Below are 22099 nucleotides of genomic sequence, written 5' to 3'. Positions count from 1 at the left end.
CAGAGATTCTTAACTTGGGGTCCATACACAAGGATGTGCAGGCAAAATGGTGTGTAGTGCATGATGAGACCGTGAACTTTCATCAGATTTTCATAAAGGGTCCATAATCTGGGGCAGGGGTAGGGTGGTAGTCAAGAACAATTGTGGGCCAAATGCATGACAGGGAGGTACAGGGGGCAACAGATGAATTCCTCAGAGCCCCAGAGACCACTAAGATCTCTGGTGGACTCCTCCATGTGTAGGATGATTCGCAGAGGAAAGTTGAGAAGGAAGACTGGCTGAAAAGTGGAGAGCTGAGATGCAGCAGAAAGTAAAATGCAGCAACAGTCCAAAGCATCCGAGGAGCCACACAAGGGCAGTGGGAATGGAGAGAAGGGAATCTGAAAAATGGTTGGGAGATAAAACGAGCAGGTCGAATGTTCATCTTTGCTTGTAGATGCATAAAATGTCACCGGGGGATTCCCAGTTAACAGCACTTGTCGCCAGTGGATAGGGGAAGCACGTAACTGGGGAAAGGGGAGGAGAGAGTCCTTTAATTATATAACCATTTGTATCTTTTGAATCACATGAAGGTAGTACCTGCCACAAAAATAAATTTTAAAAAAGACATAGAGGTTATTGAAATGAAATGCTTCTGGGTAAAAATCTACCCACTTCTCTCTTCAGATGACTCTAAGGCTTCACACTGCATTTTTGAATTCAGATTATTTTTGCCCCAAAGGTTCCAGGACCACACCCATGACTGAACCTTAAGAAGGGCCGATCTGTTGACCTGGGTGAAAACATTATCAAACTGAACTTGGCATCATATAAATAACTCATATAAATAACAGTAAATAACTATGTAGTTACATTCAACCAACTTAACAGGTAGTTGTCAAAATACCAGAATGAAGAAAGTTTAGTCAATTAACTTAGCTTGATCTTTTAAAATTTATGGTAAATAAATGAGGCACATAGAAGAATCTATCAATCTGATTCATTAAAACAAAGATGAATCAAATAAATTACTGATATGAAAGAGGTAAGATTTGAGGTTTGGTGTGGTGAGTGTTAAGCTAGTTTAAGCTAACCCCTTGGCTAAAAATGACTTTTTAAAAATTATATGAGGGCGCCTGGGTGGCTCAGTCGTTAAGCGTCTGCCTTCAGCTCAGGTCACGATCCCAGCATTCTGGGATTGAGCCCCGCATCGGGCTCCCTGCTCTGTGGGAAGCCTGCTTCTCTCTCTCCCACTCCCCCTTCTTGTGTTCCCTCTCTCACTGTGTCTCTGTCAAATACATAAAATCTTAAAAATAAATAAATAAATAAATAAATAAAATAAATAAATAAATAAATAAATATATATATATATATATATATATATATATTATATGAATCTCCTGTTCAGCCTAACAAAGCACATAAGGTAGATTCCAGAAATAATTGACTTAAACTGAATGGTTTGACCAATTTTAAATTGGTGGTAAGTGGACGTAAATTTAATATTACAAAATAAATGGAATTTAGTTTTGCAAAACTATGGAACATTGTTTTCCATTTGGCTATATAAGCTCAAATATACATAAGTGGAATTTAGTTTTGCTAAACTAGGGAACATTGTTTTCCATTTGAATATATAACCTCAAATATACTAAACTTGCAACATTTATTCAAAACATACTTAATAGAATCGATTAAACTTGCTAATCAAAAACATATGTGTCCAGAGATCGATTCTGCAAATGTTTTCATTTGGTTTTATGTATTATGTTTTGCCTTGTTTCACAAAGGATATGAGTCAGCTTTAAATAATAAATTCAATAAAGTGGGAAAATGTAATTAGATAAAAATGAGAATCGAGAAAAACAAGGTAGAACAGAAGCTCAATACCAAAGGGAAAGTTAGAACATCAATATTAGGTCATTGGTTTTTATAGGGTTATTAAAATCAAGTTGCAAATTTGATTCTGCATTTGCTAGTTGCCAAATCAGAAAGGGAAATATAATCAATTATCTGATGCTAGTTTTGCATGATGAAAAAAAGGCACACAACATTTGTGCAGGGCAAGTAAATCTTTTCTTTGGCCTCTATTGCTAAATGGAACTTCCCTGGGTCTTCACACAAGAGCCGCAAAAGGAACGATGATCTTGGTAAGGACATCTCTTAAGTAACCTAACTTAGGTTCGTTGTAACTGCTGTTATAGTAGAATCCCTCCGCATATGCAAATGGGGGGTGGGGTGCAAGAGCTGCAAAACAAGTCACCAAAATACATCATTTCTGAAAATTTGGCTAGACTCCTGGTCTAACATCTAGAATTGGAACAGAATGGGTGGACCTCATGGCCTTTATTACCACCAACCTTCTAGAACCATCATTTCTCTCCATTAAGATTCAGATCAAATTCATGAGCTGACAACTGATATTCTCTGGCATGTGCAGAAACAAAGGCATTCTACACCATTGTTCAGGGGAGGTTAGTAGACAACAATTATTCTTCAACCACCACCTCCCCATATTTGAAATTCAAGGTCATACAAATTTTCTTTTCCATACTTTCTCTGCAACCATAACAATTTTGGTTCCAACATACGTAAATTGAGTGGATCCCACTGGATGTAAAGAACAACAACAAAACTTATGGGCTGGGATAAAAAAGAAAAAAAAAGGACAGTAAATAACATTTAGCAAGGAAGGGATAGAGGTTTTGGCAATAAAATCTTAGGAAAGATACATAAAGAGAGGAGAGACTATACCTGGTCTTAGAATTGCATTCCAGTGGTGCATATGGAGGCGGGATGTTGGGGGTTCACCAGACAGGGCCCTGACAGTGAGGCATCCAATCACAGAGTTGTGCATTTGGATGCAGGACACACACAGAAAAATGCCTCTCCCATTCTGAGATTAAAAACTAGCTCGTACTTGATGGGTTTCAAGGCCAAGAGTGTCAGCACAGCCTAAGTACTCAATTTCTATTTGTCAAAGGAACAAATAAGTGTTTACTATCTGCAACAAAGTAAAAAGAGTTTACTGTACCCACAGGGGAGGGCTCTTTTGAGAAATTAAAGTGAACAAGTAAAAACAATGTGAAATAACTGCTCAATATTCTTGATTACAAATGTAAGATGCATAAAATGTAATTATCTTTATTTGGGGGAGGACTTTTGCTTCATTTTAATAAATCATAATATTTTTCATATGTTCCCTCCCCCTGTTGGTTCCCCCAATCTTACCACCTTTTACATAAAAGTGTGATTTCCTCACTGTCTGGGAAAGGCCTAAGTAGGATGGAGAAGCAATAGCAATAAACTACGGTTTACTGTCATTTTATGAAAATAAGTCTTTGGGGGTAATATGTAGTGAGGATAGCAGCAAGGTATTAAAATGACAAAAAAGGGGCGCCTGGCTGGTTCAGTCTGTGGAGCATGCGACTCTTGATCTTGGGGGTGTGAGTTCGAGCCCCACGTGGGGTGTAGAGATTACTTAAAAATAAAAGCTTAAAAAATAATTTTAAAATGACCAAAAAAATAAAGAAAAAAAGAAAAAAGAAAAGACTGGACCACTCCCAGATAATTGTGTTAAACAAAGTTACTGAAAAAAGGTTAATACTGATTCATAAAGCTTACATAACAGGAAAATAAAAACAAAATCAAAACAGGAAATTTCACAGTGCAAAAAAAAAGCAAATGAAATATGATGCAGTTATCCTTGATTCTTCCAAGATAACATAAAATTTAAAAAAAAGCAAAAAGACACTGAATCTTCCAAAACCCTGATGTCCAAATTGTGAAATGTGGAAGGCAGCTATGCTCACCACTATACCATCAACACATGCAAACTGTCAAATTTGGAAATCGATATGCTTATGTACTAAGGAAAACCTGCACAGTTGAAAATATGTATCTATACCATATATTTTGAATCATTTAGGAACCACAGACACCCCTAAATACTTTATTTTTACCTTTACCTGTAATAAAATACATTATAATTAGATCATCTACAACTCAAGTCTAAACGGAGTTAATGTCACTTATTAACCGAAACACTGTTACCTCTGGAGTAACAGAATCTTCTTGTAAACATGAATTGTATTTTTGAAATTGTTTGAGAGTTTAATCGAAATATGTTTGATTACCAACAAGACTAGAAAATCTGCAAGCTCAGACATGAAATGCACTTACATTAAGGGTTGAGGAGAATTGCTTCACTTAATAACACAATTTAAAAAAGGACAGCATGTGGTCCTAAGAATGCCAAAATTCATACTTAAATGTTAAGACAATTTAATTTGACACTTCATACAAACAGGCAATTTTTTAAATCCAGTTAAACTTCAAGAGCCACAGGACAAATACGCTGTAATCCTAAACTGTTTTTAGATGAAGCCTGAAACACAGTTCATTCAACAAATAACTAATGAGCACCCATCACGCATCAGACGCAGAGCATTACAGAACTGAGCAAGACTCTGTCCTCCTGGAGCTGACACTGGCTCATTTTCCAAAGCTCTAAACCTTAACACGTTAGTATAAAATTGGAGTTCACAATGACCTACTTTCCAAAACTATAAACCTTCTTGCTTATTATAAAATAAAATTTAAAAAAAGATAGCCCGTGAAGAGATAATCTTGCCCAAAGCCCTGATGTATGAACTTCACGCTTGGGGAAAAGAAAGAATTCATAAACCAGTTTCTCAAATACACAAACAGTTAACACCTAATAGGCTGCGCCCAAGGCTGCCTCTGCTGGCCGCATGGGTGCATCCTTCCAGCAGATTCTCAACTCCCGACACCTGTGTCAAACTTGCCACTCTTAAAACACATCCCTTCACGAAAGCAGGAGGTTCCTGAGTAGGCAACACGAGAATACCCCAGCCTCATCTACCTCCGGAAAAATTTGACTTCTAGAAGGACCTTCCCTAATTGGCCCTAAAATGTTGACTGTAAGGGACTGAACCATTAATTGTATTCACTACACAGCCAGTTCCGAAATATACAAAAAATCCCCGGAGACTTCTACGTGCTGCTAAAATAACGCTTTGCGTGGCTACACGTTTAGCTAAAACAGGAAGAACGCATCTGCTCATTCAGCCGAAACATTACGGTGACATATTTCTACCTGAGCGGCTGAAAATCCAACGGTATTCCTCCCCCATCCCCGGCCCCCAAATTAGCCACTAGCCCACCGGTCCTCCCCACCCCCGCCCGCCGCGCGCAGCCCACCGGGCCGGGAGGGGGGCGGGCGGGGAAGGGTCAAGCTCTCCTTCGCCACCGCTCGGCCTTCCGAGCTCCAGAAGAGGTTGTCAGGTTAACAGGGTCTGCGCCCAGCGCCATTAGCACACCTCCGAGCGCTGTGCCGAGCCCGGGCGGGAGGCAAGTTTGGCCGGTCCTGGCCCCGGACCCCCGCCTCTCCCCAGCGGCAGCATCAGCTGCGGCCGGCAGCGAGGGCTGGTCCCCGCCTCACCCACCTACCTACAGGGCGGGGGCGCAGGCTCCTCGAGTCCGGGAGAAGGGGATCCGGCGCATGCATTTCTGGGAGCGGTGGCCTCTGCTGCTCGGCGCGGGGGAGCGCATCCTCTAGGGTGGGTGGAAGGAGGGGTCGGGGGAGGTTCGTGCGGCGAGGAGGAGCAGGGGCGGGAGGGAGGAGCGCCGAGGCGCGTGCCCCCGGGGACCGGCGTCCGGAGCTGGTGGACTCGGGCGCCGCCAGGACTCCTCACGCCTCTCCCCAAGCGCGGCACCTTGCCAACCCTGCAGCTGCGCCCGCGGTCAGGGCATCGGCCGCGACAGGCTCGCGGGCCCGGCCGGAGGCGGGGAACTGCGGGTGGCGCGACGCGGTGCAGACGCCCGCCTCTAGCTCCGCCCGGCCCGCACCACGCTCTGCGCCCCTCCGCAGCGGCGGGGGCCGGGGAGCTCCGCGGCGGGGCTCGGCGGCTCGGGCTGCGGCATCTTCCCCGCCCCGGCGACCTCCGAGCTGGAAGGCTGGGCACCCCCGCTACCCCCGGCTGCTGCAGCCTAGGCTGTCCCGGCGCAGTCCCAGCCCCGGCCGGGCGGCTCCGCCCCGGAGAGCTGCGCGCGCGGCCGCCGCAGGCCTCAGCCCATTGTGACGCGTCCGAGAGGCAGCTCGCTGCTACCCGGGCGGCCGGACGCTGGGCGGTGGAGCCTGGGAGGGTCTTCTTACCTCGCCCCGGGCCGCATCCCCTACAGCTGGCCCGACGTGGCCACCACTCTTCGTGGGAAGTGAGGCTTTGAGAGCAGAGCTGGAGTTATAAAGCGTCTGCCCGAGTCTTAAAGCCTTGAGTTTCCTTCCAGCTTAGGGACCACTGGCCACAATAAATTCATCCTTCCGTCCTTTCCGGCGTTACGTTTCGCAAAGGGGCCCACCATCTCCTCCCCCTCCCGCTCCCGACCCTGGTACAGCATCCCGGATGCTGCCAATTTGCAATCAGTACAGCAGTAGGGACGTAGCAATTGGGTTCTCCGGGCCGGCTATTGGCAGAGGCCCGAGAGAGCCTTGGTTGGGAGGATTTGCATCAGCAACGGGGCAGTGCTGGTGAGCTTCCCATCCCCTCTTGGGAGCTGTTTCCTCTATGGTCCCATGACCAGCACTGCAAGATGACTAGGAGGATTTGGCCTTGAGGTTTACCCTTACACACAGAGAAAAAGAAAAAGAAAAAAAAAAAGTCAAGGCACAGTCTGCAGCTGGTCTGATAACACTGGTATGTCAGAGGCCATACACACAGACGCACGAGATAGCAGCCTCCTCTGGGTTGCTGAGGCTGCTTATGGGCTTTGGGATTTCAGTTACAAGTGGTCATATTATACGATTTTGCCAAGTATGGAATAATTGCCCAATTCTGTACTGAACATATGTAAAATTGGACCTCCGGTTTACATCTTTAGGCATTTTATTTGCAAATTATTTTCAAGGGAAAATTAGACTCTTAAAATACAAAGAGCTGATTTTATTGAATCAAAAGATTGATTGGGATCTCCAGAGAAATCAGTTGAGCCATTCTCACACTTGTTTGATGAGTGCTTTTATGATTTTGAAATCTAAGGTTACTTTTTTAAAATGGGCAAAGATAAGACATGTTCCATAGCAGTACAAACTGATAAAATCGCTAAGACTTCTTGAGAGGAGTTCCATGTGGAGCAAGGTAAGACCTGAACTGCTTAGGAGTCAGGAAACAGTGGCACATGACTTGGCCACTTTGAGGACTCTGACCTAGAGCTCCAGTTTATATTCAAAAGATATCTTTTATTATTCATGATATGTTGCCTCCGAATTCAGAATAACTCAGTTATAGAAATGTTTAGGTATATATGTGATACATAAATGACAGAACGAAGCCACTTAAAGAGAATTTAGCAGTTGCTTACTCTAACAATGCTTATAAAGAAGCCTGCCTTAGAATGCAGTTTATAGGACATTTGTAGAAATGCTCATTGAGTTGCAATTCTTGACTGTTTCCATCCTTTTGCCACCAAGAGTCCCCTTCTGTTTTTCTTTATATAGACCCCATGTTTTGGCAAGAAACTAGTGATCTTTTTTATTAGACAAAGGCAGAACTGAGTATGTATTTTAAAAGTAGTAAGCATCAATCTATAAAATGTTTGCCAGCCTTTCAAAAACACTGAAGGTAACTTAAGGATCCTCTTTCCTATCTTCAGGAACTCCTCTAGGACTGCATACTGTATCATATGCTTATTATAACATTACAGTGGAAGTCCTGGTATAATAGAGATTTCTGCTCCCCAGCTTAGAGGGAGAGAAAATCCCCTCTTAAAGATTCGTCACTAGTTCCTTCTCATTAATTTAGCATTGATTGATTTGCCCAAGCTCTGTCCTTCTGGAGAAATCAGAAGAAACAAAATCATTTCCTTATCCTCTAGTGTGCTAGATGTGTGCTGTCCAACAGTAGCCACATGTGGCCACTTAAATTTAAATTAAAAATGTATTTTTTCATTCCACTAGCCACACTTCAAGTGCTGAAGAACCACACATGGCTAGTGACTACTCTTTTGTATAGAATAGAACATTTCCATTATTACAAAAAAATTATTCTGGACAGCGCCACTCTAAATAGAAGGTGAAATTTTAATTGGGAGATAAGATGAAATACATAAAATAATTTGGGAAATCTTAGTACACTAAAGATCGAACCTCATTAGAACGTGTACTTCTTGAGAACATGGCAATCTCTAAGAATTCAGGCTTTGACCTCAAACTATAGTTCTCCCTGTGCTGACCTAGGATGTGTTGCTTAACTTCTGTTGCTTTATCTGTAAAAGGGGGATGAAAATAGTATCAACTTCACGGGATGGATATAGGGATTAAATGAGGTAATCCATGAATGATGCTTAGACTAAAGTCTAGAATATGACCTTCAAGAAAAGTTAGCTATTACTCTTATAATATACATTAATGTAGTAAAAGTTTTCTTTCTTAAAAGTTGTATCCCTTGGGGGGCGCCTGGGTGGCTCGGGTCATGATCCTGGGGTCCTGGGATCGAGCCCCATGTCGGGCTCACTGCTCGGCAGGAAGCCTGCTTCTCCCTCTCCTGCTCCCCCTGCTTGTGTTCCCTCTCTGGCTGTGTCTCTCTCTGTCAAATAAATAAATAAAATCTTAAAAAAAAAAAAAAAAGAAAGAAAAATTTGTACCCCTTGGGTGCCTGAGTGGCTCAGTCAGTTAAGCCTTGGACTCTTGATTTCAGCTCAGGTCATGACCCCAGGGTTGTGAGATCGAGCTCTGCCTGGGGCTCCAGGCTCAGCCCAGAGTCGGCTGAGGCTTTGGGAAACACCACCAAACAATAGTGACTGTTGTTGCAAACGTGTGCATATTTTTCTTACATAACTATCTAAAGATAATTTTGTAGGGAGAGGGGTGGAGGGATAGGGTAACTGGGTGACGGACATTGGGGAGGGTATGTGTTGTAATGAGCACTGGGTATTATATAAGACTGAGGAATCACAGACCTGTACCCCTGAAACAAATAAGACATTATATGTTAATTAATTGAATTTAAATAAAAAAATTAAAAGGAAAAACAAAAAAATAAAGATAATTTTGTAATGAAGTGTGGCTAGTGTGCTTTTTTTGTTTTTTTTAGGGAGGAAGAGTATATGCCTGAAGTAGGGAGTGTGGGGAGGAGCAGAGGGAGAGGGAGAGAATCTTAAGCAGAACCCATGCTGAGCCCAAGGTGGGGGCTGGATCTTAGGACCCTGAGAACGTGACGTCCGCAAAATCAAGAGTCAGATGCTTAACCAACTGAGCTACCAGAGGTGCCCCTAGTGTGTCTGTTTTTAAGCACAACACTCACTGGTTATCTTCCCTTGAACTGGAATTCCAAGAACATCAGCACATACTGCTCTAATACTTTGCCAGAATGAAAGAGGCTCCTTGGATAAGCAATGAGCTCACAACCACTGAAAGAACTGAAACTCCTGTGGAAAGAAGTTTTCTCTGTAAAGGTGTTGGCGAGGAGATTTGTGTATTGGGTGATGAGTTTAATCTGTGGGCACCAAGAAAGTTCACTCTTCAGTGGTTAAACCTATCCTTCTCTTCCTAGCACAGAAACATCTTTCACACGCCTGACTTAGGTTGGTTGAGACACAGGAGTTCCATGGCAGGTAAATGCTAATGACATCTATGGAGGTTTGTGGGTAGCCATCTTGGACCTAAAGAGACAGAATTGAGCTCACTATTTAATAGTGGTTCATTTTTACAGCTGCTATCATTGAGCCAGCACATCATAGATAACCCTTGAATTCTGAGAAAAATGTAAATAGGTCCTTTTGTGGATGGGCCTAGGGTCAGTGCTTCTCTCAGTTAGTTATAAAGTCTGAGGAGGAGGTAGAAATCTCCTTGTCATCAGAAAGGAGGAGGCTGCCGGAGTGTATTGAGAAAGAAATACTGACGTCTATAGAAACGGATTGCTGTCTGTGTGCCAGTCAACACGTAGAACTAATGGCTGATTATTTAGATTAAGCCCAATAAATTTGTCCTTTTCTTTTATTATTCACAGTTCATTGAAAAGTTCCCTGTTCTTGGAGAGTTTCCGCTGTTTTATTTCTGCTGAAAAGTCTGTTCAGTAGCTTGAGAATTCATTACATATTTTCTAAATTTTCTGGAAAACTTAGTCAAATAAGCAGGTACAAAGACACTGTAGCTAAGATATAATTTAAAATTCTGAAATGAACCCCTAAACTGAACTGGTAGTTGTTGCTTGGATTTATTAGATGAAAGAAATTTACAGTGCAATAAGCTGAAAAGGGTTTTTTTCAACGGACATAATTATAGATCCACAAAAAGTTGCAAAAATATGTATATAGGGAAGTCTCAGGTCCCCCCACCCCCACTGCCCCAGTTGTCCCCATGGTAACATTTTGGGTAACTCCACTAATATCAAAACCAGAAAAATGACATTGGTATGCTCTTTCAAGCTTAGTTATATTTCATCAGTTTTACATACACTCTTTTTTAAGTATTTGTGTGTCCTATACAATTTTATCATCTGTACAGATTATTCTACCACCACCCCAATAAGACACAGGACTGTTCTATTACCATAAAGCTCCCATGACCTGCCCCATTATAGTTGCATCCATCTTCCTCCCCACCACACCTCTAATTCCTGCAAATCACAAATTCCTTCTCATTTCTATAATTTAAAAAATGCTATACAAAAGGAATCATACTGTATAACCTTTTGGATTGGCTTTTTCATAGTCCCTTGGGATCCATCCAAGTTGTTATGTGGATCAATGGTTTGTTCCCTTTTTTTGATAAATATTCCATGGTATGGATATACCACAGTTTAACCATTCACCCCCTGAAGGATATTTCTGTGGTTTCCAGTTTGGGGCTGTTATAAAAAAGCTGCTGTAAACATTTGTGGACAGATTTTGTGTGAACGTAAGTCTTCATTTCTCTGGGGTAAGTTCTCAAGAGTACAAGTGATGGGTCAGATGGTAGGTGCATGTTTAGTTTTATAACAAATAGCCAAATTATTTTCCAGAATAGCTGTACCATTTTATATTCCCATCAGTAAAGTATGCATGATGAGTGGCACATTTTAATCTATTAAATAAATATGTTAAAGTATAGTCCTACATGTCTCTTAATATCCACTCTTTTACTGTTGTTCCTTACTTACTTGAACCCCACCAGACTAAACTTCAAGGTCAGGACTCCATTTTGTTCATCTTGATGTCTTTGGTGCCTAAGATAGTCCTTGACATATATTAGTCAATAAATATTTGTTTAATAAATGAACAAATTAATGAACAGAAGAATAGCTGAGTCAGACTGAAATCAAATTGAAAAATAAAACTGTCAATAAATTATAAGTGAATTTGAATTGGATGCAATGAATTTTCTTCCAATGTATAACAATATTTTCAAATTAGAAATTGGCACTCTATAAGTTGAGTCATTTTGGAGCAAATTTGTAAAAACTAAATGCTAAATTATGTTGGGCCAAGTTATTCATATTAGTACTTTGGTAAAAGCAAAAGATTGGAAATAATCTAAGTGACTGATATGAAACTGCTTTAATAAAATACCTAAATAGTGGAATACTATGTACTTATCAAAAGTAATGAGAAAACTTTTTATGTAAAGAATGGACATCCTTTAAAAGATATTAATTTTAAAAAGTTAGAAAAAGTATGTAGAGTATGTCCCTCTTTGTGTAAAAATAAAACAAAGAAATGAAAAAAAAGATATAGGCATAAAGATCTTAATTCTCTCTAAGTCAATCTATAAAGTACAGGGTGTGCCACACTATCTTGTAACAGAAGGTAAAGAAGTGCTCAAAAATTAGGGAGACATATCAAAAGAATACAGGAGCCAACTTAAAAGGACCCCTCTGGCCAAATGTGGGACAATTACTAAGAAAAATGACAGTGATGGATTATAACACATTGAATAAAAACAGAAAAAGAATATGAGTCCAAACTATATTTAAAAATTAAATAGAGAATAAAAAGAGAAAGGGAAGTTGTTTACATGAGAATGATAAAATTAAAATAACACCATCTTGCAATCACCATGGTAATAATTGATTCAAGCAAAGATTGTCAGTGAGTGAAAGTTTGCTGAGGAACAGAAGATTCATACATTCTCAAGGTATGGTGGACACCTTAACCAAATGCTCGAATTTACTATATGTTTCCTATAGCTGCTGTAAAAAATTAGCACAAACTTAATGGCTTAAAAACAACACGAATTTATTATCTTACAGTTCTGTAATCTGGAAGTCTGACTTTGGGTCTCACTAGCCTAAAATCTGGGTGTTGGCAGGGCTGTTTTCTTTCTGGAGGCTCTAGGGAAGAATCCCTTTCCTTGCCTTTTTCAGCTTCCAGAGGCCACCTGGATTCCTCAGCTCAGGGTCCCCTTCCCCTTCTTCAAAAGGAGCAAAGGTAGGTTGAGTTTTCCTCGGATCACATCACTGGGACACTAACTCTCCGACTTCTCTCCTTCACTTATAAAGACCCTTGTTATAATTTTGGGCCCACTCAGATAATCCAGGATAATTTCCTGTGTCTTGAAATCCTTAATCACATCTGCAAAGTTCCTATTGCCATGTGAAGTAACATACTCATGTGTTCTGGAGATTAGGACAGGGACATCCCCATGGGGGCCATTATTCTGCCTACAACATTGGCCATGAGAGATAATGTGATACATTAGCATCATGCACATTCTGATGTAATGCACTGAGAAGGACACATCACTTAAGGTTCTTTTCTTGTCAAAAGAGATATTTATCTGAGTTGATAAATTCAGTTCTGAAACAACAGTCTTTCACTATTCAAAAAGATCAATATTGTTAAAAAAAAAATCGGGGAATTGTTCCAGAATAAAGGAAAGAGACTAAAGAAACATGACAACTAAATGCATTGTATAATCCTTGAGTAGATCCTGGGTAAAAAGAAAAAGTATAAGAAGTGTTATTATGACAATTGAAACATTTTATTTTTAACTGTATAATTAATAATATTGCATTAAATTTAAATTACCTAAGTGTGATAATTGTTTTGCTTGTTCTTAGGAAATATAGGAGAAAAGTATTTAAAGGTAAAGTATTATGATGTCTGCAACTAACCCAAAATGCTTCAGAAGAAAGATGAAGAGAAAGCAAATATGGCAAAATATTAACAACTGGTGAATCTAGATCAGTACTGTAAAATAGAAATATATGCAAGGCACATATATAATTTTAAATATTCTAGTGGTTACCTTAAAAAGTGAAAAGAAAGTGAAATAAATTTTAATAATATTTTAGCCCAATATGTTTCTTTTAAAAAATTTTTTAGAGAGAGAGCATGCACCTAAGTGGTGTGGAGGGGCACAGGGAGAGGGAGAAAGAGAATCCCAAGCCAACTCCACGCCTAGTGTGGAGCAGGACAAAGGGCTGGATCTCACCACCCTGAGGTCATGAACTCAGCTGAAATCAAGAGTCCCGTGCTCAACCGAATGAGCCACCTAGGCGCCCCAACCCAATATATTTCTAATTTAAAAATGTAATCAATGTAAAAATTTTTGAGATATTTTACTTTTTCCCTATATTAAGGCTTAAAAAACCAGTAGGCAGTCATCAACTGTAGAACATCTAAGTTTGTGCTAGCTGCATTTCAATGCACAATAGTCACATGGGCTGGTCTTACTAAATTGGACAGCACAGGTTCAGATGAAGGGTATATGTGTGTTCATTTTCCTACACTTGGAATTTTCTGCAGGTTTGGAATTTTTCAAGATAAAAAGCTGGAAAAAGGAGAAATAGATATTAGTTTTATATGCATAGACTGTTTCTAGGATACAGAAGAAACTGTTAACATTGGTTACCTCTGGGAAGAAGAAATTAGTGACTGGGGAAAAGAGAGGGATGGTGGTGTTTACTGTACCTTTCTATCCTTTTGTAGCATATTGTGACTAAGTCTATTAAAATTTGAAATTATTCTAAAAATAATATCTGTTTTATCTTTGTATTCGAAACCAGATCCTTTGCTACTTAGCCCTGGTAACCCGCAATTCAGAGGAAAGAGCTCCACCTACTGAACTTGATTTCCTAAGAATTCCTTGATAGAGGAAAGAAGCATGAGTCCTATCTAAAATATAATTAAGTTTAGAAATTTCTCGTGATTTTTCCATCTTTGTCAGTCTTTAAAAATCCGTTTAATCTTCCTGCCTGTATATTATTAAACAATTTTAGACAAATGTTATCAATAATCTAAACCGTCTCTGGGTTGCCGAAAACAAGAAACAATATTCAAGCAGAGGCTCACCTAAATTCTACGGTGATGGATGACCGCTGGAACTCACAGTGGCGCCGGGGGTTGTGACCAAGTTCATTACGAATTTATATCTGTTTTACTTAAGCCTCCTTCCATCTTGCAGCGGAGCTGGGTCTCTTGGGTTACATTTGTTCTGCTGGAACGGTTGGCACTTCAAAGCGGAGTTACATCCTGTTGCCTTCTGCTCCTATTTCACGAGGATTTCTGAATCGAGGCTGGGCGGTAAGGTTTCTTACTCCTCTGGTAATTGCATCATTTCCTGGCCGTGTCTCGCACAGAACGCGGAGACGTGAAGCGATTGCCCGGTTAATAACACTTACAAAATATGAGGATAATGGAAACGCAGTGGGTTTGAAGGGTTTCCTCGGATCCGGGTGCAGATGATCTCCGCAGTGCTTCACTAGGCACGTCACCCACAACTCTAAGCTTCGTTAGCCTGGCTCAATAAGTAATCATCACGATAGATACATAATCGGGTTCTAGAAGGCCACGTGGCCCTTCATCACCCACAGAGAGCCTGCGCCGTGTGCCAAGGACGTGTGCGGTGTCACACCCAGCTCTACAACGTGAAATGCTCTCTGCCGGTGACAATCTATCTAGATTTAATACAAGGTTTAGTGGGACTTAACATCTGCGTGAGAGGAAAAGTCAGAAAGAGACAGAGGTTAGATTTAGAAAGAGCAGCTAGATGATTAAAAAAATAACAAAGCAAATGACAAGCTTCCAGGCAGTACTCTCTAACATTTCTATAGATATAGATATTTATGTTACATAATTAGAATGAATTACGTAATTAGTCTTTTCTAGCAGGGCAGTCGGAAGAGGATTGGATTTGGAGGGTCCAGGATTTCCCCACAGGAGCCACCTGGGTGCTGGGCTGGGAGCGCCCAAAATTTGCCTCAGTTTAGGAGACTGCGACTCAAAACAGGAACGAAGTGGGTGGGGCTTAGAACCAACAAACTCTCTTTCTACTGGTCAGGTTTACGTAGAGATTTTTTAAAGTGGCAAATAAGCTTCAGGGGACACTCCAGTCAGCTTCCCTGGTGGTCTAGTGGTTAGGATTCGGCGCTCTCACCGCCGCGGCCCGGGTTCGATTCCCGGTCAGGGAAAATGTTTTATCCTACCTCCTAAAAATCTTGAATTCTTACCTGCTTTTTTTTTTTTTTAAATCATATTTATTTTATTCACTCATAAAAGTTGAATTCGTCTTTAAATGTTATTTAATCTAAGATTTAAAATACGTCTTCTTTCCCCCCCAGGTACAGCAGCAGGTTCTTTTCCTGTTCCTCAAAGCATCCTACGGGTTGTTGGCACCGAAGAGAACGTAAACATTGGGTTCCTCCTGCTGGAGCACCTGGTAAGACGCTTTACCCAGATTGGGACTGGAGAGTTGGAAGGGAACAAAGTGAAAGGTGGAGGTCCTGTGAGACATGCAGGGGAGGCCTGGATAGAGAGGAAGGTGGGTAAAGAGGAAAGACAGTAAGGAGAGTGGTGAGTGGGGAAATGGGGGACACTTCCTGTTCCAGTGCATGTCGCATTAAATAAACTAGATTTACTGAACAAGAACGTTGTGGAAGGAGAAGCAAAGCATAGAAGTTAGAGCAAACACCCCTACCCTGGGCCGACCAGGTCCTCTGTACAGAATTACAACAGAAATGTCCGGAAGTAGAGCGAAGAAAGCCTTGGCCCCCAGCACGTGAAGGGGCAAATAAAACTGCCTCTCACAGTTGTGTAGAAAGTCAAAGGAGAACACAATTACGGTTTTGAATATGGCCTGTTAATTTGGAAAGGGTGCTGATTGGGAGCGTGGTAAAGCAGGAAGCTGGGTTACATTAAGATTTGGTTTGAAGAGGTCATCCAAGTGAACTTATCCTGTACATATGGAGTGAAATTTTTGACTAATAATGATAGGTTTGGAGGAGATTATGCTTTGAAGTGAGAACTGAAGGCCCAAGAGTAGAAATGCTTCCTAAGAGATTGAGTGCAGCATAAAGAGGCAAGGTTTGCAGGCTTGACCTCCACTGTAGGAGGACAATGTAGGAAAGTCTGAAGGACAAGAGTCAGTCCAAGTCAGGGTCAAAGAAGCCAAAGAAGAAAGAGTCTAGAAATTGCAGTGTACCCATTAATAGCATAAAGGATATTTTTCTTGTTTGCTTAATTTTTTTTTTTTTAAAGATTTTTTTTATTTATTTATTTGACAGAGAGAGGCAGTGAGAGAGGGAACACAAGCAGTGGGAGTGGGAGAGGGAGAAGCAGGCTTCCCGCGGAGCAGGGAGCCCGATGCGGGGCTCGATCCCAGGACCCTGGGACCATGACCTGAGCCGAAGGCAGACGCTTAACGACTGAGCCACCCAGGCGCCCCATGTTTGCTTAATTTTTTAATGGCGTTTTATTTTCTTTAGTCTTGGTGTCATCCTTATTGTTTCACCTATACTATGGCTATTTTTAGTCAAATAAGTACACTTTTCCTAAATAATATTGTCATTTAGACACAGCAGTACTTTATCACATTCCCTACACACAGCACAAAGCTGCTGCTCTGTAGAGCCGGAATATTGTGCTCAGCTCCGTACTTATGAAAAAGGGGGGCGCCTAGGTGGCTCAGTTGGTTAGGCGACTGCCTTCAGCTCAGGTCATGATCCTGGAGTCCCGGGATCGAGTCCCGCATCGGGCTCCCTGCTCGGCAGGGAGTCTGCTTCTCCCTCTGACCCTCCTCCCTCTCATTCTCTCTGTCTCAAATAAATAAATAAAATTAAAAAAAAAAAAAGAAAAAGAAAAAGGGGGAAATGCTGAAGGACTGTTTGCAGAAATAGCCCACATATGAGGAGTTTCCTTATTTAACCAGCACAGATGAAAGCAAAGGTTATTTGCTGCCTATCAAAAACATTTTTCTGAACTTGTCAAGTTATTTCATTTAAACACAAAATCCTCATATATCCAGGGTTAGGGTGATGCATAATTGAATATTAAGATGGTGGAGAGGAACCAAGGGTGGAGAGGAAGGAAGGGGAGGACTTTATAGTTGGTGCTGTATTAATGGATTACTTAATCAATTAAATCAAGAAGTAGATTGCTAAGACTTCACTTGCAAACAATCATATACATGTTCAGCCCTCATAATTCTATTTTTTTATGATCCACAGCTCTACATTTCCACTGAAAGAAGTGGAAAAAGAATTACACTGAGTCAATTTGAATAATGTCTACAACTTAATGAGTTCTTTCAGATTCTGAACACCGAACTAAGCAGTTTATCTACAATAATCAAATCAATTTGTACAACAATTATCCTTGTTTTGGAAACAGACTCAGAAAGTTTATTTAACCTATCTGCAATCACACAAGTATGTGGGGGAACCAGGATTCCAACCTGATTGGCCCAACCTAAATCTGATATTCTTTAAGACTCCCCACACTACAACAAATTTTCTGGTGCCACATTGGCATCTTCTTTAAAGCAGTCTTTACAAATAGGATGGCTCATAGGGAGTGTTGCATAGAAGTAAAGAGGAATTATATGACATTGCAGGTTCTCTTTTAAAGGTATAATTGAATTCTATGCATGACAAGTTTAGTAAAAGTCAACTGTAGTAGTTTTGGGGGTTACCAGATTCCATAGAAACATGTGGAAAACATTTATTCTTTTTATTTGTTTGTTTGAGAGAGAGAGACAGACAGCAAGAGCAGGAGGGACAAAAGGGGAGGGAGAGAGAGAATTTCAAGCCGACCCCATGCTGAACACAGCTGAAAGCCAGGCTCTATCCCAGGACCTTGAGATCATGACCTGAGCTGAAACCAAGAGTCAGATGCTTGACCAACTGCACCACCCAGGCACCGCGGAAAACTTTTAGTTAAGAAATAAGTTCAACAGCAAACACAGTGTACTTGCATTTATGGATAAGCATGTTGATTTGTGAAAGTGTTTTTTTTTCCTTCAGTACGATTTTAATTTATTTAAAAATCATCTTTACCACAACTCCATTTGATCATTATTACTTTATTGACTTAAAAATGATTCTTGTTTTTTTATCTTCTTCCTTTAATAGGTAGGCTATAGAAAAATAATATTTTTACATTAGTTACATAAAAGGAAAGCAATTTAAATTTAAGCCACGGACCTACTTGATTAGCTTTTTTACCAGCTTATTACATCCTCTGAATTTCTATAATATATATCACATAATATATAGTAGTTTATATAACTTGCTATAGTTTTGTGTAAGTTATGCTTTTGTAAATTCCTAGATGTCAGAGTTCATAAAATATACTTCTTCTGCCTTGTAAAGTGATAGTCATATCATTGGTGGCCAAAAATTCTTGCTGTTTTTTGGTCTTGATAATTAGTATGATGCCTGAGGGCACTAACGTGGTAGTAAGCCAAGAGCTCCATGAAGGCAACGTCTGTATCACCTTCCTCTTTGTATCCTCTAGGTTATGTCGGTACTTGGCACCTAGGAGCAACTCAAATGACTCTTGAGTGGATAAATGAGAGAATGAGGCAAGACTGGAATTGGCACTTCTCCGAAGAAACATATGTGACCAGTAAATTTTTTTAAAAGAGTATCAACTTCTTTTGTGATTAGGAAATGCAAATTAAAATTTAAAAGATCCTGGGGCACCTGGGCGGCTCAGTCGTTGGGCGTCTGCCTTCGGCTCAGGTCATGATGCCGGGGTCCTAGGATCGAGCCCCGCATCGGGCTTCCTGCGTGGAGGGAAGCCTGCTTCTCCCTCTCCCACTCCCCCTGCTTGTGTTCCCTCTTTTGCTGTTTCTCTCTCTCTCTGTCAAATAAATAAATAAAAAATCTTAAAAAATAAAATAAAATTTAAAAGATTCTGTTCATACCCATCAAAGTGGCAAAAGTGAAAAAAATCTAATACCAAGTGTTGACAAGGATGTAGAACAATGGCACTCTTACACGCTAATGGTGGAAGTGTAAATTGGTGCGATAACTTTGGAAAACAATATGGTGTTATCCAGTAAAGTTGGAGTTTCCCATACCCAGCAATTCAAACCCTGAGAAATCCCTGCACAGGTGCACCGGGAGATACACAGAATGTTTATTGCAGCACTGTCATAATAGACCCAAACTGGAAGCAACCTAAATGTCATCAAGAGTAGAGTGGCTAAATATATTGTGGTTTAGTCATGCAATGAAATACTGCAGCTTAGGGAAAATAAATGGATTACAGCTCCTCTTACCAACATTATGAATCCAGAAAAATATGATTTAAAAGCAAATCGAATGCAGAATGATTCCATTTTATTTGAAGTTTTAAAACGCTAAATTAAAAATGTTGTTCATTGGTAAATATATACACAGATGGCGAACTATAAAGAAAAGCAAAGTGGTTATTCCTGGTTGATAGAAAAGAGAGAGGAAGGATTGGGCAAGAAACATGCAAGAAAAATGCTAGCCTGGGTGTACACAGTTGTTAATTCTCATTTGATTATCTATAACATATTATACTATTTTTCTCCACCAGTTCGATATTTAATTAAAAAACAAAAAGGAATGAATGATATGTTTGGGCAAACTCTTTGGGATAATGGCATGCCAGCAATATTTAGTTGAGCAAAATCTCACTCCTCAGTAGTCATAGTTTATAATGGTGCTTTTCTGTTTTTTTGTTTGGTTTGGTTTTTTTAATAATGGTGCTTTCCTAAAGTAGGGAAGTTCCAGGATTTTGAAAGTGACAAATGCGAAAATAAACCACAAGGTGGCATCATAGACGCATGTGTCTCATTCAGAAACATTTAATCCACTTGCCTTGGCAATGTTGAATATAGTTAAAATCTAGAGTTTATTGTATTCATAGGGAGCAGCAGAGGATATTTTTATTCTTTTACCTTCTTTCTTCTCATTTCATCAATTGTGCTTGATTTTACTTGCATGTATTCTGTGTTACCAGATTAAAGTTTGAAGGAAGCAATTCAAATAAATCCAACGCAACAATTACGCAGGTCCAGCTTGTGACATTTATTCATTCATTTCTCATTCAGTCATGCACTCATATAGTCATTCATTTAACCAGTATCTGCAAATATTTGTTGTTTCTTTCTGTACCAGACGTAAGTCAAAGAGGCCCTGGAGACTTAACATGAGCAAAAACATAGTCACTATCATTTGCTTTTCGCGTAGTGGTAGAGACAGGTAATAATCATATCCTTACAAATTTAAATTGCAACTGACAGATTCCGTAAGGAGAAGTATGTGATTCCACACTAAGGTTTTGAATCAGTTGGAGATGTCTGCGGAGGGATCCATCTGTTGAGATCTGAAAAATGAAGGTGAGTTACCTGGGTAAAAAGGAGAGAAAAGAACATTCTAAGTAGAAGGAAAATGTGCAAATGCTGGTAGCAGGAGAGAGCAAGGAGATTACCAGGGGCTGAAAGAAAGCCCGAATGGCTGGATGGCAAGTCCAAGGTGGTAGAGCAAGGTGAGGAGAGGTCTAAGAAGTGGGCAGGAGACAGATCTTGCGTGGCTCTTAGCCTGAGGTTAAGGATTTTGTCTTCATACTGAGAGCATGGGGGGAGCCACAGAGGAGAGCAGGTGGAACAGCGGCTTAAAGCCCATGCCCTGTCACTGGTAAATCTGCAGCTTTATCAGCGTCTAGGAAAGATTCTGCCTTAGGTGCTAGAGAGTGGCACAACTCTGTTCACCGATGTATGTGTGATTTGCTTTTTGATGGTGAAGGACATCATTTAAAGACAGTAGGATAATTTCATTCTCAGTCGTATTCATTAGATTCAAGATTTGTCTTCTAAAGAGACATGACTCCGTTGTATTTATTTTGAATCCGTCTAAAAACCATTGCTTTTGAAGATAGGAAACATAAAGGATGATTTCTTAACCAACCAATAGATCTATTCAACTCATCCACAACAAAATAAAAAGCCTTGGCATCTAAAATATAAAAGGTATGAAAGAAAATGTTTATAATCCTGTTGTCTCAGAAAGAACCATGTATTAGAAATCAGGAGATCTGGGTCACATGACTGTGGGAAAGATGATCTAATGTGGTTGGGCCTCAGTTTTCTTCTTCTGTAAAATGAAGCACTGGTCTAGGTTATATTCTTCTAACTCTGAAATTTTGGAAATCTGCAAATTTATTTATATAAAGCAAAATGTACAGGCAAATAATGTAATGTAAAGAGAACAGGTGTTGGGGAAATACCTTGGTATGAATTTGAATAAAGGTGTGTGAATGGGACTGAATGAGACTTATTTTGGATCTTAAGACATTTTCAATAAACTAAATTTGAATAAGCTACACTACCATTTATTGATAGTGTACTATGTACCAGATCTTATGAACATTATCTCACTTAATCCTCAGAAAATTCTTGTGAGATAGGTGTTGTTTTTTAATCCTATTTTACTAATTAAAAAACAAAGCTTACACAGATTCAGTAATTTGTTCAAACTCACACAGTTAATGCATCTCAAGATGTATCTTGATCTGTCTGATTTCAGAACTTGTCCTTTCAGTCATTATACTATTTATTATATGTCTTGAAGAGTTGAGATTTTTAAAAATGACATATATATTGAGTAAAATAGAGATAAATTTACTAGAATCACAAATATGGATTTCAAGTTATTTATAAGTGATCTGTTGAATAAGTACCAAGAATTTTAATAAGCTCCCACATCTTAAAACAAACAAAACTGCTTATTTAATGAATTAAACATGCACTATCCTGGATATGGCTGTGAAGTTGCACTATTACTAAGCAAACCGTCTCTTTGTCAGTATGTTTTTGCTGTATCAGTCAAGGATACGCTTGCAGAATTTTAAGCTATATATTTAAAAGGAACAA

General features: G+C 40.1%; 1 protein-coding gene, 1 long non-coding RNA gene and 1 other non-coding gene across 16 annotated transcripts in view; 2 read left to right on the top strand and 1 right to left on the bottom strand.

Annotated features, from left to right (window-relative positions):
* The window catches only part of NCOA7 (nuclear receptor coactivator 7), a 153130-nt gene extending 138336 nt beyond the window's left edge, over window positions 1–14794 (bottom strand). For 5 of the 14 annotated variants that reach the window (XM_081828946.1, XM_081828953.1, XM_081828950.1 and 2 more), the window contains exon 1: window positions 5452–5592. Coding sequence is in view for 2 of the 14 variants with exons in the window: in XM_081828960.1 (XP_081685086.1) it covers window positions 5452–5509 (58 nt within the window). In the remaining 12 variants the exon portion in view is untranslated. Of the gene's footprint in view, window positions 1–5451; window positions 5998–6157; window positions 6463–14268 lie in introns of those variants that run through there. The other 9 variants (XM_081828948.1, XM_081828957.1, XM_081828959.1 and 6 more) reach the window with 5 other exon arrangements.
* Window positions 14795–15302: 508 nt separating this feature from the next.
* Window positions 15303–19066, top strand: LOC145722865 (uncharacterized). The gene is made up of 3 exons (XR_014147440.1): window positions 15303–15377; window positions 15537–15634; window positions 18709–19066. It is a non-coding gene; the product is annotated as an uncharacterized LOC145722865 (long non-coding RNA).
* Window positions 15315–15386, top strand: TRNAE-CUC (transfer RNA glutamic acid (anticodon CUC)). The gene has a single exon. It is a non-coding gene; the product is annotated as a tRNA-Glu (tRNA).
* Window positions 19067–22099: the final 3033 nt, after the last annotated feature.

This window comes from Leptonychotes weddellii, chromosome 8, assembly GCF_054177405.1.
Source record: "Leptonychotes weddellii isolate Sample4059 chromosome 8, ASM5417740v2, whole genome shotgun sequence".
Taxonomy (NCBI): domain Eukaryota; kingdom Metazoa; phylum Chordata; class Mammalia; order Carnivora; family Phocidae; genus Leptonychotes; species Leptonychotes weddellii.
Note: the sequence above shows the minus strand (reverse complement) of the source record. Positions and strands in the feature narration are given on the sequence as shown.